Below are 16,062 nucleotides of genomic sequence, written 5' to 3' on the forward strand. Positions count from 1 at the left end.
GACCAGGGAGAGCATCTTCAGTCCAGCAACCGCGTCCCACATCGGTGGACCTGGTAAAGCATCATAACCAATTTTCCCCATGATCCTTTCCCCTACCAATGTTTGTCTTCCAACAATTATAGGTTTTATTAAGAGGGCTTGAAAAGTACTCCAGCAATATAGGACTCCTCACAGACATATGTTAAACAAAAATAGTACAAAAGTTGAGTTATTTTCACCCCATCGTGAGGACTACAAATCCCAGAATGCAATTACACCAAATGATCAAAATCACTTGTATGCTTTCTTTCACGACTTAGACTCGTAACAAAAGATAATGTGAAAAGGTAACCAGGTGTTTTATATTATTTGACAAAAATGCATGTTTTGTATTTTGCGAGTGAAACGTGACAACAAACAAATCTATTTGACACATCAAAAGCAAGCACGTGAAAACTAGAGACATAGCTCAGAACTCTTTTTTTTGTTAACATTTGAATTGTCTTCGATGTCGTCTGACTTGGGCTTCCAACCCGTTTTTGATGCATGCATTTTCAGAATAAAATCCCCCGTTTGAATGCCTTGTCCAAAACAACGGTTCTGAAATGGACCATTCATTGTATACAGCTTCCATGTTATACGCTCTACTAAAACAAAGAACGTGATAACTACTGTGAAGCCCCGCGGGCTTTGATAGGCTTCTGGGAAGGTGGCAGAGAGAGTCACGGGGTTAGACGGGGATAGATAGTGCTACAGCCCTCCTGCTGTCATCAGCAGCACTGTATTAATTCGTACACTCTTGGCGGATGGTGCCTCCAGGGACCATAGGTCGCTCGTTAACGATATATACAACCAATACCTCGTCCCGACCCTCTCCAAGGAGACCCCAGTCTGAACAACCGCATAAGGCATATGTCGGACGTAGGGTGCATGTAACGCGTGGGACACGTGATGTAGCCGCGTTGCTGGGTCCCTTACTCTAATGAGAACTAGTCACTCACTACCTTTTGCCAAGGGACAGTCACCAATTAATTCTGCCGCTAGTCTGGCGACCCCTGCGAGCGCTGAAGCAACAAGCTGCATTTGCAATGGTGGGTACTGCATTGTTTAGTTTCCTCGTTTTGTACATTTAAGCAAAGATGGGCATTTTTGCACCATTCCGTTTGCTATGAGAATCTCGTGCAGTGCTATATTTTAATATGTGCCACCGTATCTTCCATCTTGAGTAGATCACATCTACTGTGCAGGGCGCTGTTTCTTAGTTTTTCAGTGTTTTCTTCTACACGTACACGGATGATAAATGGGCAGCACAGTTGATAACATCCTTCTAGGTTTTGAACAGTCAATGTTTCTGTGCTGTGCTCCACTTTATTATTGTATGGGCTCCTCAGTGTCACTGTGATGTGCCCACTTTGGCTACATGCAATTGTTGTTACGTGCTTTTTACATGTACACGATATGCTGCTGTGAATGCATATCTCATATGTTAATACTGGTGGTGATTAATGTTTGGATGAGTGAGTAACGCGAGAGATCTAGGACTGCCTTTGGGAAGTGGGCTGACTTGTATATATAAGGATGCTAGGTAGGTTATCTGCTATGTCTAATGTACTGATCACTGGAATCACCTCCTTCTGCTGTAAGTGTAGAATAAAGAAACGTAGTCCTTTTCTACAAAGTGGTTTGAAATTGTTTTTGGATCACCATGGTTCATTATAACACTGGCTGCAAAAGAATTGTATGGCAAACCCATACTGTGGGGGTTGAAGGTATAGTTGCCCTCTGCTCCCAAAGCATGTGTCTCAACCCCTCTTGCTAATCGGATTGTTAGCATGTGGAAAGGTATTTATTTTCTTGCATATTAAGTACTTACTTAGTTATCTTTCCGTTACCAATGCAGATGGTGACAGTAGTCTGCTGCCCTGCATTGTGGCGGTCACAGGAAGCCACTGCTGTTCTAACTGCCTCACATCTGGTGTGGGTGTGGCGTGTGAACCAGTCAGCGTAGAGGAGCAGCAGGTTGTCAGTGGGTTTATCACAGATGACCATTTGTGCGGCAGCGGTTGTGAGCATGTTGGCCTGGAGGAGGGTCAGGCAGGCGATGTGGTTTTTAACCATGACACTTTTGTGCATACTGTGGAGAATCCCCTTCTCCCCTCGCTCCCCTTCTCCCCTGCTGATCTGTTCCCTCTTGGCACTGTGCACCTGGCCACCCTCTGTCCTCCGGGCCCAGGTACCTGCTCGCCCTGCCACCCTCCCGCACTGCCTCCGGGCCACCCTGTGCACTGGGGTCTGTATCTGTACCCATACAGCCCCCCCCTTTTTTCTTTCTGCACTTATCAGACCTACCCTGTCTGCTGCCTTAAACCTAGCACGTGCAAATTGCTGGCTGCACTGAAACTGTTTGTTGCCTTTATTATTTATTTATTGTTATTTATCTGTTTCTTCTCTGCTTCGCACTTTCCACTTCTCCCCCCTTCCATGCACTTTACCCCTCCCCCTCTCCCATGCACTTGCGCGTTCTCAATGTCACTGGGCCTAGTAAGATCGCTGTTTTGTTCTCCCCTGTTCCCCTCCCTTGCCTTGTCGCGCTCTGAAACACTTGTGTACGAGCGCGATAGAAATAAAATATATCATCATACTATATCCTGCGGATCCCTCACTAAAACCCTTCCTAGAGTGTTCTTCCCAAGTGGCCAAGAGAGGGCAGATGCTTCCTGATCCAATCCTGCGGGTGGTGTACTGCGGGAGAATCATCTGGGTGGCAAACAGGCCCAGGGAATTTTGGGAGATTTCGCAGGGTGAGACGCAGTATTTTTTTCGTTAGAGCGGAATATATCATCCCCGGATTTAGAGGAGGAATTGGCTTATTGCCATTTTGGTATATCTCGACCTCTGACTAAGAATGAAAAGGTAAATCTTAAGTGACTCAATATAGTGTTGAACCCCAATAACCAATCTTTTATACCCCTAAATTGCCCTATCCTCCACAATGCCAGGGGTATGCCAATAGGAATGTTGAATATGTGCCCTTTACTGTACCATCTAACTCTAAAAAGGTTAAACCCTCCAACTCCTTTATTAAAAACATCAAGGGAGGAAAATCTATTTTCAAACCTTTTAAAGAAGTAGAGAAATTGAATCTTTCCCAAGTGGACTGCATGTCCCAGAACCCCTCAGGGACTATGAAGAAGAGGGCTAAAGAGGCATGCAGGAGCCAAGGTCAGGCAGGCAAGCCTAATAGCTTTTGGTCAGGTCAGGCAATTAGTTCTAAGGGTCTCTACTTGAAACCAATTAACCCACCTGAGGGGCATAAAAGGCTGCAGCAGGAAGGGCAAGTACAAAGAAGCTGTTTAGGAGCTGAAAGGACGGTAGAAGTAGCAGAAGGAGCAGAGCACAAGGCTGGCAGTCAATGAGGAAGTGTGACCACATAAGGGACGCCGGAGCAGAGGAAGAGCAGATTTCATCTATAGGCTCGGAGTTGGTCCTGTGCTCCCAAACCCTGTTTGGCTGGGCCAGTATTGGAAGAGGTTGGAAGAGACAGGCAGTCTTTCCATGTGCGCCTCGCCTGATTGCTGTGTCTGCAGAGCTGAAGTCGTGCATGTGCAGAAGCACGCTGAAGGAAACTGGAGAATGGGAGACTCTCCTTTGATGAGGATGGGTCGGAGACGCCAGTGCGGTAAATGGGTATAAGTCCCAAGAGTGCCTGTCACAGTAGAAGTATTTATATAGCGCCTATACAGCAGATGGTGTTTCAAGCTGTCAAAAGACAAAAAAACGTGGGGGGGGCAGGGGAGAAAAACAGCAATAACGATCCTACTAGTGCTTTTGTCATTCGGATCGTGCAAGTGCAGTAACGAGAAGTGCAAGTGGTATGCACAGTGGGGACAGAGGAAGGCAGGTCTGGGAGAGAGGTGTGGATCAGAGGGTGGCATACAAATGCAGGAGGATGAGGGGTGGAAGAGGAGGGCCAAGGGGCTAGGCAAGTGCTATAGGGAGGACAGGTGGGCTAGTGCCAGATGATGCCGCTGGAGGGGAGTACATGCTAAGTGTGAGGGTGGGGGAGGACCAGCCTCAGTAGGAAGGCACACCCTGCCAGGCTACAGGGGAATTGGGCCTGGAAGGGCAAGTGTAGGTAAGGATGGGTGCTTGGGTAGACTGGTCGAGCAAGGCCTTGTGCCTTGTAAGGCTCAAAAGGGACTAAGCAGCCAGTCGAAGCGGCAGAGGGGGCATTAGCAGGGGCGGGGGAGAGGCAAGGAAGATGAGAAAAGGAATGTATTGAGAAGCTTCCGGAACTTGGGGAGTACTGGCTCTAGCCTCAGAGGGGCAGGTAGGCCATTCCAGAGGGTTGCTCCTGCTGATGGGAGAGATCTACCACCCCCTCCACTCTGCTTGAAAAAGCGACTGATCTGTAGGGAGAAGGAGCTAGAAGACTGTAGGGCTCTAGCAGGGAGGTATTTAGGGAGATGGAGTTGGATGTAGCGTGGTCCCAGGCCCTAGGAAGCCTTGTGGATGATGAAGAGGGTCTTAAACTTGATCCTCGTAGCCACCGGGTGCCAGTGGAGAGATTCAAGGGCTAGAGAGATGCAGTCCCTGGGCTTGAGGCCAGGGATAAATCTTGCAGTCCTATTCTGGATTAGTTGAAGGGGGCGAATGGAGGATAAAGGCAGATTGAAGAGAGGCTGTTGCAGTAGTCCAGCCTAGAGAGTACCAGAGCTCTGGCGACATTGAGTTTCTGGGGGAAGGTGAGGAAAGGGAGGATGTGTCTGAGGAGGTGATGCTGAAAGTGGGCCTTCTTATCAAGGTCTGCGATGTGATGGGAGAGGGGAGTCGTTTGACTCCCAAGTGTTTAGCCTCACAAGAGGGTGAGGGGATGGGACCCAAGCTGGGTGGCCAGAGAGTAGGAGGGAAGGAGGGCCCATGGGTCCCAATGAGAAGGAGCTCAGTCTTACTGGCATTAGGGCAGAGACCATTAGCAGCGCACCATGCCTGAAGAGCAGCCAGACAGTCCGGAATGAAAGAGGAAGTAGAGGAAGCAGTGGAGGGAAGTTTAAAGGAGAGCTGTGTGTCATCTGCATAACACAAAGTGGGGAAAGAAGGTGGAGATCAAGTGGGCCAGAGAGGCAAGGTAGATGTTGAAAAGCCACAGCAAGAGGATGGAGCCCTGAGGGATGTTTCAGGTAGAGAGTGAAGTGGAGGAGAGGAAAGAGCCCAGTTGAATCAGGAAAGGTCGGTCGGATAGGAATGAGGTCAACCAGTCCAGTGCCAGGCCCATGATGCCAAGGGTATCGCAGAGCCGATTTATAAGGGTTTGTAACCTAAGGGATAGCCTGCGGTCGGGCAGGACGTTAAGGCTGGAATGATATTTAGTACAGGGGGGTAGTCCTGACCTCAAACTTTTACATTACAGTGATTTGCTGTAGGAACAATTATAACACATCTCCATATTCAATACATCTTCATAAGTATGCATCCTAGGAGGAAAAACGTGCAAATCCCAATTCTGGAAAAACCAGTTGTTAAGACCTTTATTTATTTAGGTCGTATATTTCAGCATGGATAGTTCAATTTTGCTGGCTGAAAGACTTACATACAAACAATAAACAGTAAACATAGTCACCAGCTTGCTTAGTTTTGTAAAGCGAGGACACAAATATTTAACACATATGTTAATGAATGCAACCTGTTGTACTTGAAGTTGTACAGAAATCTAAAGTAACTTTTAGGCACTCTGCCAACGTATCAAAAAACGAACACATTCATAAGATAAGTATAGTGTGTTAACTCCACACTGCTATGCTATTACTCTGTTGTGTTATCTGTGTGTTGTATTACAAGATATTGCTTCATATTTGTCAACACTTTTGCAACCAATACTTTGTACAATACAATGTTTTGCTTCAAGAAACCTAAAAATAGGGTCTGCTAAGAGGCAACACTATTGCAACCAATACTTTGTACAATACAATGTTTTGCTTCAAGAAACCTAAAAATAGGGTCTGCTAAGAGGCGACATCAACACTTAAGGTGGTAAAGATGATGAGGGTCATTGGTCTCAATGTTGTAAGTTCAAGACATGATGACGTGGGACGTTTTGGCTGTGAAAGGGTGGCAGCCTTCTTCTGGGGCCAGGAAAAGCAGGTCTCCCTATGATAAAAAAAACAATATATAAAATATTGTTGGATGTTCCAGAACATGGACCATGTATGCAAATGTTAAAAATGCCCGTGAGAGGCTACAATATTTAGGTGTATGAGCTGGTGGTCACTGTGCTCATGGTGGAGGGATGGTGGCCTGCTGACTGTGGGATGCTGGGTGCACACTGTGAAGTGATCTGGAAAAGAACACACATGGAGTGGTGTAAGATCCATGTGGCTGGGTAGCCTATGACTGGCTGTACTAGAATGAAGGAACCAAAGGGAGAATGGTACCTGAAGGATTATGCACCGTTGGGCGAGGTGCTACATGGGTCCCTCGGTGTGGAAGGAGTCCTGGAGGCAGGAGATAAGTTCCTGTCTGCGGAGAATGGACGGCCAGGCGATCGAAGCTGCTGGGCGGAGGGAGACAAAAAATGGAGAGGGCGAGCCCTCCTGTCAGTAAAGGGAAGGGGCTGCGGGCTGGAGCCCTCGTTGGGAGGGATTGTCCAAAGTAGGCTAAAACTCACCTAAAGTCTGGGATCTGTTGGCGTGCGGCAGATTCGCAGAGGTGCAGTGCTCGCGTACATCGGGGAAGGAGCTGTGCGAGCAAATAAGGGTGCGTATGCGCCTGGAGTGCGTGTCACTATCGCGCATGCGCATTGGCGTGGATGACCGGTCTCCAGGGAGACGGGGACGCGGAAAAAACGAGTCAACTGCCGTGCGGCAGTGGATGTTGTGAATGCTCCTGGGCTACGCATCCTGACCGATGATGTGGGATGGATGTCTGAGCTAACCAATGCAGGAAGGGAAAGGACAAATTGTAAGCGACAGAACATCGCGTAATTGCGTAAAATGTAGCATAAAATAGTAAATAATGTGATGGGGCGACTGGGCAGACGAAGGCTTGGTGCTGAATAGCACTGACAGTGGCACCCTAAGGATCACGGTGACCATTGTCCGTAGTATGAGAAGGCTGGTGGGGGAGAGTGGAAAGATCCCTCAAATGACTCCCAGCGAATGGGGTGAGAAATGGCTAAGAAGGCATGCGAAATGGAGAGTAGCGCCCTGCATAGGCCTGATGACGGGATCTAGGGCATCCTAGGTGACAAAAGTGAACCCCATGCAGAAAAACATGATGGCAGATTACAAATACTCAACTGGTGCGAGTTCATTGAGGCCCTGAGCTATGGTCTGTAGCTTAAAGATCCACCACGATTCTTTGAAATTAAGTGCATTAGTGGTATTGGAACAGTCCATCACTTTGTCCACCACCCACCATTTAAACAAATCACAATTGTGTTGAAATTCGAGAAAGTGTGAAACGAGGGGTGCGTTGTGAGTCTTGCATCTTATTCTAGACTTATGTTCCCCTATTCTCTTGTTCCCTTGCCTAGATGTGTGCCCTTTGTATCTTAAGTGGCAGGGGCATTCAATGAGATAGATAACATCAGATGTCTTGCAGTTGGAGAAGTGAAGGATTTCCCATTCTTTTCCATCTATCACAAAGGAACGTAGTTTTTTAGTTTGGCTACAGACTGAGCAGCTCCCGCAGGGATGGTGTCCGTGGATCTCCCGCATATTCCACAGAGTCGATCTCGAGTCTTTGTGTTTGTTTCTAGCATGTGTGAGGAGGTCTTTGAGATTTTTAGATCTTTTAAGGGCCATTCTAGGTAGAGGTTCTTCTGGAAGACTCAGCTGAACGATGGGCCAGAGTTTTTTGATGATGCCTTTAAGTTTGGACGTATTAGCATTGAAGGTAGTTACACATGCCATAGGGCCTTCGGAGTCACGGTTGCGGTCCTTGGGAACCAATAATGCTTCTCTGGGTGTGTAGAGTGCTCTTTTCTTGGTATCCTTGAGAAGTTTTTTAGGGTACCCTCTGTTTTCAAGTTTGAGTTGAAGTTCTGATGCATGTGTTTTGAAGTCCTTGGTGTCGGTGCAATTGCGTCTGATTCTCAAAAATTGTCCATAGGGCAAGTTGTGCCGGAGGCTTTTGGGGTGATTGCTCCTATAGTGCAATGTGGTATTGCGGTCTGTGTCTTTTTTGAAAATGGAGCATGTGAGCTTACCATCCGAGGCCAGTATATTGAGGTCAAGGAAATTCATTTTCTCGTTATTATGGCTCATCGTGAATTGAATTTCTTGTGTTAAGTTATTAGTCCAGTTAAGGAAGTTGTCCAATTCTTGCTTGTGGCCATGCCATATGAAAATAACATCATCGATGTATCTATGCCAAAGGCGGATGTTGTTATGGAATGGATTGGTATCGTTGAGTATGAAGGTCTTCTCGTACTCTGCCATGAAGATGATGGCTAGACTCGGCGAAAATGCTGCACCCATGGCAGTTCCACAGGTCTGCTGGTAGAAGATGTCATTGAATGAAAAATAATTGTTGGTTAATGCAAAATCCAGGAGTTCAGAGATGAAATTAGCCGGAACCCTCCTCTGGGTCATGTGAAGGACTAGATGTTGTCTTATACATTCAACTGCTTGTTCCTGGGGGATGCTTTTGTACAAGCTCTTGATGTCCATAGTGACTCTTACTTCAGTGATAGGATCAAAAGGTTGGTTTTCAAAAATGGTGATGGTTGTCATTGTGTCCTTGAGCTATGTCGATGTATTCTGGCATAGTGGTTTAACGAAAAAGTCAATAAATTTGCACAGAGGTTCGAGTATAGAGCCACATCCTGAGAATATGGGTCTGCCTGGAGAGGAGGTCCTGTTTTTATGAATTTTGGGTAAGGCGTAAAACGCCGGTATCCTTCCCTCGGTGGTGTTAAGGAAAGCCTCTTCTTTGTCTGAGATCCAATTTCTTTCGGCTGCAAATTTTGTCATTTCTTGTATTTTAAGTTTCAACTGATTGGTGGGGTCTTTTTGAGTTTTTTATAGTTGTTATCTTCGTTCAGTAGTGCCATCACCATCATCGTGTATAGTTATTTGCTTTGTATTACAATACCACCCCCTTTGTCCGCCATTTTGATCACAATGTCTGAATTATTGGACAAGGTTTTGAGTGCTTTTTGTTCGCCAACCGTAAGGTTGTTTCTCTGGTGGTTTTTAGTAGACTTAAGTTTGTTAATTTCTTGTCTGAGGCATCAAATGCAAGCAATGTGGGGGGGATATCACTGTCCCTTGGATAAAAATCACTTCTTGGTCTCAGTCCTGTGTCTTCTATTTCCAAGGGGCAGTTTTTGTCCTTAAAGAACATTTTTCTTCTGATAGTACGGAGAAAAGTCGAGAGTTCTCCATCCAATTTGAACCAATCAGTTGTGTTCGTGGGTACATACGAGAGGCCTTTAGCTAGGAGGGATATTTCATCTTTGGAAAGAGGTATGTTAGAGAGATTGAATATCGGGATTTGGTCTGCGTCTTTGGTTGCCCCTGCATCTCCTGCCTGGTTGCCCCCATTGGGGGTAGCTGAAAAACGGTATTTGAAGTTGGGGGGAGGAGGGGCAGAACCCACCTCTGGGGCCCCCTTGCCCTAAAAAAGGCATCATGGGTGGTGGTTGGAATTGGCCAAAATTCGGGTTAGTGCCTCTGGGGTTGCTTTGGTCTCCTGACGAAGAGCCTGAGCTCGAGTTATCTGAGCCTGAGAATGAAACGCCTTTGCGGCGGTTCCTGTTAATGCCTCCTTGTCTGGCAGTTCTTTCCTTTTCCTTGATGTCTTTGTAGTCTAATGCGAGATAGGGGTATACATTTTCCAGTTTGAAACTTTTAATGTCCTTAGCAAGTTTCTTTTGTTTTCTTTCCAGTGTAAGGGCTGAGAAGGTTTCAAGGGTTGCATCGATTTCTTTAAGTTTTTCCCTTGCGTTGGTGATGGTATCGTCGTTGAGGAACTTAGTTTCCTCATTCTTCAAATCTCCCATCATTTTTGTGTGTATCCTTTTGGCTGTTGTGATGGTAGTACCATTACGTCTCTGCTACATTTAGTGGCGATTTTACTAAAATCCTCCATGTATACCCTATCATCTAAGAAGAGCGCTGGCTCATTGCGTAGTAGTAGACCTGGGGGTACCATGTTTGCTCGCAGATATTCCCGTAAAAAATGACCATGGACCTCTGTCCTGAAGCAGCGTCCTTAACTGGACTAATAATTTAACACAAGAAATTCAATTCACGATGAGCCATAATAACGAGAAAATGAATTTCCTTGACCTCAATATACTGGCCTCGGATGGTAAACTCACATGCTCCATTTTCAAAAAAGACACAGACCGCAATACCACATTGCACTATAGGAGCAATCACCCCAAAAGCCTCCGGGACAACTTGCCCTATGGACAATTTTTGAGAATCAGACGCTATTGCACCGACACCAAGGACTTCAAAACACATGCATCAGAACTTCAACTGAAACTTGAAAACAGAGGGTACCCTAAAAAACTTCTCAAGGATACCAAGAAAAGAGCACTCTACACACCCAGAGAAGAATTATTGGTTCCCAAGGACCGCAACCGTGACTCCGAAGGCCCTATGGCATGTGTAACTACCTTCAATGCTAATACATCCAAACTTAAAGGCATCATCAAAAAACTCTGGCCCATCGTTCAGCTGAGTCTTCCAGAAGAACCTCTACCTAGAATGGCCCTTAAAAGATCTAAAAATCTCTAAGATCTCCTCACACATGCTAGAAACAAACGCAAAGACTCGAGATCGACTCTGTGGAATATGCGGGAGATCCGCGGACACCATCCCTGCGGGAGCTGCTCAGTCTGTAGCCAAACTAAAAAACTACGTTCCTTTCTGATAGATGGAAAAGAATGGGAAATCCGTCTCTTCTCCAACTGCAAGACATCTAATGTTATTCATCTCATTGAATGCCCCTGCCACTTAAGATACATAGGCCAAACATCTATGCAAGGGAACAAGAGAATAGGGGAACATAAGTCTAGAATAAGATGCAAGACTCACAATGCACCCCTCGTTTCACACTTTCTCGAATTTCAACACAATTGTGATTCGTTTAAATGGTGGGTGGTGGACAAAGTGATGGACTGTTCTAATACCACTAATGCACTTAATTTCAAAGAATCGTGGTGGATCTTTAAGCTACAGACCATAGCTCAGGGCCTCAATGAACTTGCACCAGTTGAGTATTTGTAATCTGCCATCATGTTTTTCTGCATGGGGTTCACTTTTGTCACCTAGGATGCCCTAGATCCCATCATCCGGCCTATGCAGGACGCTTCTCTCCATTTCGCACGCCTTCTTAGCCATTTCTCACCCCATTCGCTGGGAGTCATTTGAGGGATCTTCCCACTCTCCCCCACCAGCCTTCTCATACTACGGACAATGGTCACCCTGATCCTTAGGGTGCCACTCTCAGTGCTATTCAGCACCAAGCCTTCGCCTGCCCAGTCGCCCCATCACATTATTTACTATTTTATGCTACATTTTACGCAATTACGCGATGTTCTGTCGCTTACAATTTGTCCTTTCCCTTCCTGCATTGGCCAGCTCAGACATCCATCCCACATCATCGGTCAGGATGCGTAGCCCAGGAGCATTCACAACATCCACTGCCGCACGGCAGTTGACGCGCCTTTTTTCCGCGTCCCCGTCTCCCTGGAGATCGGTCATCCACGCCAATGCGCATGCGCGATAGAGAGACGCGCACTCCATGCGCACCCTTATTTGCTCGCACTGCTCGTTCGCCGCTGTACGCGAGCACTGCACCTCTGCGAATCTGCCGCACGCCAACAGATCCCAGACTTTAGGTGAGTTTTAGCCTACTTTGGACAATCCCTCCCAACGAGGGCTCCACCCCGCAGCCCCTTCCCTTTACTGACAGGAGGGCTCGCCCTCTCCATTTTTTGTCTCCCTCCGCCCAGCAGCTTCGATCGCCTGGCCGTCCATTCTCCACAGACAGGAACTTATCTCCTGCCTCCAGGACTCCTTCCACACCGAGGGACCCATGTAGCACCTCGCCCAACGGTGCATAATCCTTCATGTACCTTTCTCCTTTTGGTTCCTTGATTCTAGTACAGCCAGTCATAGGCTACCCAGCCACATGGATGTTACACCACTCAATGTGTGTAGTTTATCAGATCACTTCACAGTGTGCACCCAGCGTCCAACAGTCAGCGGGCCACCATCCCTCCACCATGAGCACAGTGACCACCAGCTCATACACCTAAATCCCTCTGATTGCAAGGTCAGTGCCTGGGTCCGGAGGGCTTTTCTTAGCCTCTCACGGGCATTTTTAACATTTGCATACATGGTCCATGTTCTGTAACATCCAACAATATTTTATATATTGTTTTTTAATCGTAGGGAGACCTGCTTTTCCTGGCCCCAGAAGAAGGCTGCCACCCTTTCACAGCCGAAACGTCCCACGTCGTCATGTCTTGAACTTACAACATTGAGACCAATGACCCACATCATCTTTACCACCTTAAGTGTTGACGCCGCCTCTTAGCAGACCGTATTTTTAGGTTTCTTGAAGCAAAACATTGTATTGTACAAAGTAGTGGTTGCAATAGTGTTGCCTCTTAGCAGACCCTATTTTTAGGTTTCTTGAAGCAAAACATTGTATTGTACAAAGTATTGGTTGCAAAAGTGTTGACAAATATGAAGCAATATCTTGTAATACAACACACAGATAACGCAACAGAGTAATAGCATAGCAGTGTGGAGTAAACACACTATGCTTTATCTTATGAATGTGTTCGTTTTTTGATACGTTGGCAGAGTGCCTAAAAGTTACTTTAGATTTCTGTACAACTACAAATACAACAGGTTGCATTCACTAACCTGTGTGTTAAATATTTGTGTCCTCCCTTTACAAAACATAGCAAGCTGGTGACTATGTTTACTGTTTATTGTTTGTATGTAAGTCTTTCAGCCTGCAAAATTGAACTATCCATGCTGGAATATGCAACCTAAATAAATAAAGGTCTTAACGACTGGTTTTTCCAGTTTTTTCCAGAATTTGGATTTGTACGTTTTTCCTCCTAGGATGCATACTTATGAAGATGTATTGAATATGGAGATGTGTTATAATTGTTCCTACAGCAAACCACTGTAATGTAAAAGTTTGAGGTCAGGACTACCCCCATGTACTAAATAAGATTTATAAGGGTGGCATGATTGACTATATTGAAGGCAGAGGAAAGATCAAGAAGGATGAGAACGAAAGGAGAGTTGGAATCGAGGCTTGAGAGCAGGTCTTCACAAGTGTTCAGGAGAGCAGTTTCCGGGCCTCTGGGTGCTCTGAAGCCAGACTGGTGGTCAATGAGACAGTCAACTAATTCAGTGGTGGATCTGTTGGGCGATGACCAACTTTTCCAGGAGTTTGCTCAAGAAGTGGGTATTGGAGATAGGGCGATAGTTAGCCGGCAGGAAGGGTCGGCGGATGGCTTTTTAAGGAGAGGGTGCTCAAGTGATTGAGGGGTAATGGGAAGGAGCCAGTGGCAAATTAGTCATTCCTGAAATCAGCTAAGGCAGGAGCGAGGGAGAACATGTTGTCTTTGATTGTTCTGGAGGAGGAGGGGAGCACCTGTTTGGAGGAGACTTTCATAGAGATGACTATTTTAGAGACCTCATCCAGTGTTATGGGTGAGAAAGAGGAGGCGGGGCAGGTGAGGGAGGAGGGGGGGCGTATAAGAGAGCGAGGTCAGGATGTCTTGAGTTTTGTTTGTGAAGTGGAAGTCTAGTGCAGTGTACAGGGCCTGAGATGGAAGAGGAAAGGTGGAGACTGCAGTAGGACTGGCAAGTTCCTTGCAGATTTTGAACAGTTCAGCTTGGTTGTTGGTGGCCCCAGAGATGTGGGCTTGGATATCAGACCTCTTCTTCGAACGGATTGAGAGTCTGTATTGCCATTGGAGCAGGCGACAGGCCAGTCTGTCAGTGGATGTGCTTAAAGCCAGCCACTTCCGTTCAGCTACTCTGCACTTGTGTTCATAGAGGCTAGGTCAGAGTCATAAAAGGTGTTGCGCTTGGAGGAAGGTTTCATGAGAAGCCCCATGACTGGGCAAGGATGTCAAGGGTGTTGGAGATGCACAGGTGAAGGTTAGCAAGGTCTTTATCAGTGTGAGAGTCCGTGGCAGGAGTGGGAGGGGGAATGAAAGTGGCGGCAAAAGCAGCAACTGACACATGCTTCATCGGTCGATGGACGGAGAAGGAGACTACAGTGCGGGCCGAGGCTTGGATGGGGGAACCAAAAGATCCCGATGAGTGGACCGGAGAGCATGGTCAGACCAGTAGAGAGGTGTAGTGAGACGGTTGGAGATGGGGATGTTTGCTGAAATGAGCAGTGTGTGCCTAATTTCGTTTACATTAAGAGACTGACATTAACATACTGAACAATAAAGTAGATGTTGTAGAAGTGGCTGAAGCAGAACTGAGAACAAGTATTATCCAAGCCAATAGACCCAACCCAATTAAACTGAATCAATCTTATTTAATAACTGCATGCTATCACTTTAAAGTTGCTGAAGCTGTTGTTAACTCAGAATCCTCCTGCATAAGAGTAATAAAGTTATCCAAGGCTGAAAGAGTGGTACTACAACTCTGGAGTAGCTACTGGAGGGGAAAGGAGTACGTGATGCTGGGGAATGGGTGCTGGGCCCTTGTACAAAAGTCTATGGGTCTCATTACAAGTTTGCCAGTAAGAAAACCGATATTCCAGCAACGGCGGTACTGGCATGCCGGAAACACCATCAAAACCCCCCAAAAATGCCAACACAGTCATCATCGGTGCCGAAGACTCCAAATCCGGCAACACAGTCCCAGAGCCATCGGCACCGGTAACAGCGGTCCCACAAATACCGTGACCAGAAACAGTCGCCACAACAGGAAATGGGCGGTCGCCCATTACAAAACCACAATCTATTGCAATCCCGAAAGCACAGGTGACATCCACCACTCCTGACCACAGAAACTCCACCTTTACCATGTCATCAAGCGTCTGTGAGACCCGAAAGCGCAAGCCACGCTTCAGTGAAGCGGAGCTGAACATGTTATCGGACACCATTGTCCAGCATGCTGCAGAGTTCTTCTCAAATGACGAGCGCAGGCAGGTCCAGCTGCTCAAGAAGAACATCTGGCATGAGGTCGCCCAGAAGGTCTCTGCAGTCGGCACAACCCCCCCCGCACATTGTGAGACTGCCAGAAGAGGTGCGACAACTTGCACTTGAGGGTGCACAACCTCCTCTCAGCACACTGCAGACAGGGCATGGCCACAGGTGGCTGGAGCGCATCCCCAATATGCCTGCTGCCCTTGGGAGGAGACGTGCAGCAGTGTGCTGCACCTTGAGGTCATCAAAAGGGTTGGTGCTGCGGAGGCTGGAGCCGGGACACCTGAAGAGGCTGGTGAGTACATGTAACCCCAATGTAATGTCAACCTCCCTGTCCACCCTGCACCCACTACTGTAGCAACATATGACACGAATGTCAAGTGCATCGACCACAACACCATTAAACCCCTGCATGCCCCTCCCCAAGAGACATCCTGGGTGCATACACCGACATACACCCCCCAAACATGGACTCATGCCACTAATGCACCTAGAACACAGGCACTCTGTCATGATCTCTGCTTCCAAAAGGTCAGGGTTTTCCCAACTCCCTTGGAAGCAGATCCATAACCCAGGTTCCGAGTGCCAACCAGTCCCAATTGGGACCTTTTGGACCCAGTCCTGGCGCCAGTGGCACCAGGCTCATAAATATGCCCAGTCCCAGCGCTGGAAGCGCCGGGCTCATAATGCTTGGGTGGACTTACCTGCAGCAGACCATGCTGCTTACTTGCCTGCCAGTTGAGTCTCTGATCCTCTTCTGTTTGGAACTACTTTTCCTGTTGGGTGGGGCAGGAGCCACTCCCTAGATTCAGAACACTGGAACTCTTCTGGAAAGCAGGAACTCTTTTCTTACCTAGGCGTGGCTGTGGAAGGAGACACCTAAGCACTACAGGAGGCTATTTAAACCACACCCGATGGATGAATCTTGC

At 47.1% G+C, this 16,062-nt stretch overlaps 1 protein-coding gene across 1 annotated transcript in view; it reads left to right on the forward strand.

Annotated features, from left to right (window-relative positions):
• The first annotated feature begins 952 nt into the window (after positions 1-952).
• SRBD1 (S1 RNA binding domain 1) overlaps positions 953-16,062 on the forward strand; it is a 1,352,005-nt gene continuing 1,336,895 nt past the window's right edge. Inside the window, exon 1 of the mRNA XM_069608446.1 lies at positions 953-1,070. Within this exon, the coding sequence (XP_069464547.1) occupies positions 1,068-1,070 (3 nt within the window). The 5' untranslated portion in view covers positions 953-1,067. The remainder of the gene's footprint in view (positions 1,071-16,062) is intronic.

This window comes from Ambystoma mexicanum, chromosome 4q (genome assembly GCF_040938575.1).
Source record: "Ambystoma mexicanum isolate Mex_15411 chromosome 4q, UKY_AmexF1_1, whole genome shotgun sequence".
Lineage (NCBI taxonomy): Eukaryota > Metazoa > Chordata > Amphibia > Caudata > Ambystomatidae > Ambystoma > Ambystoma mexicanum.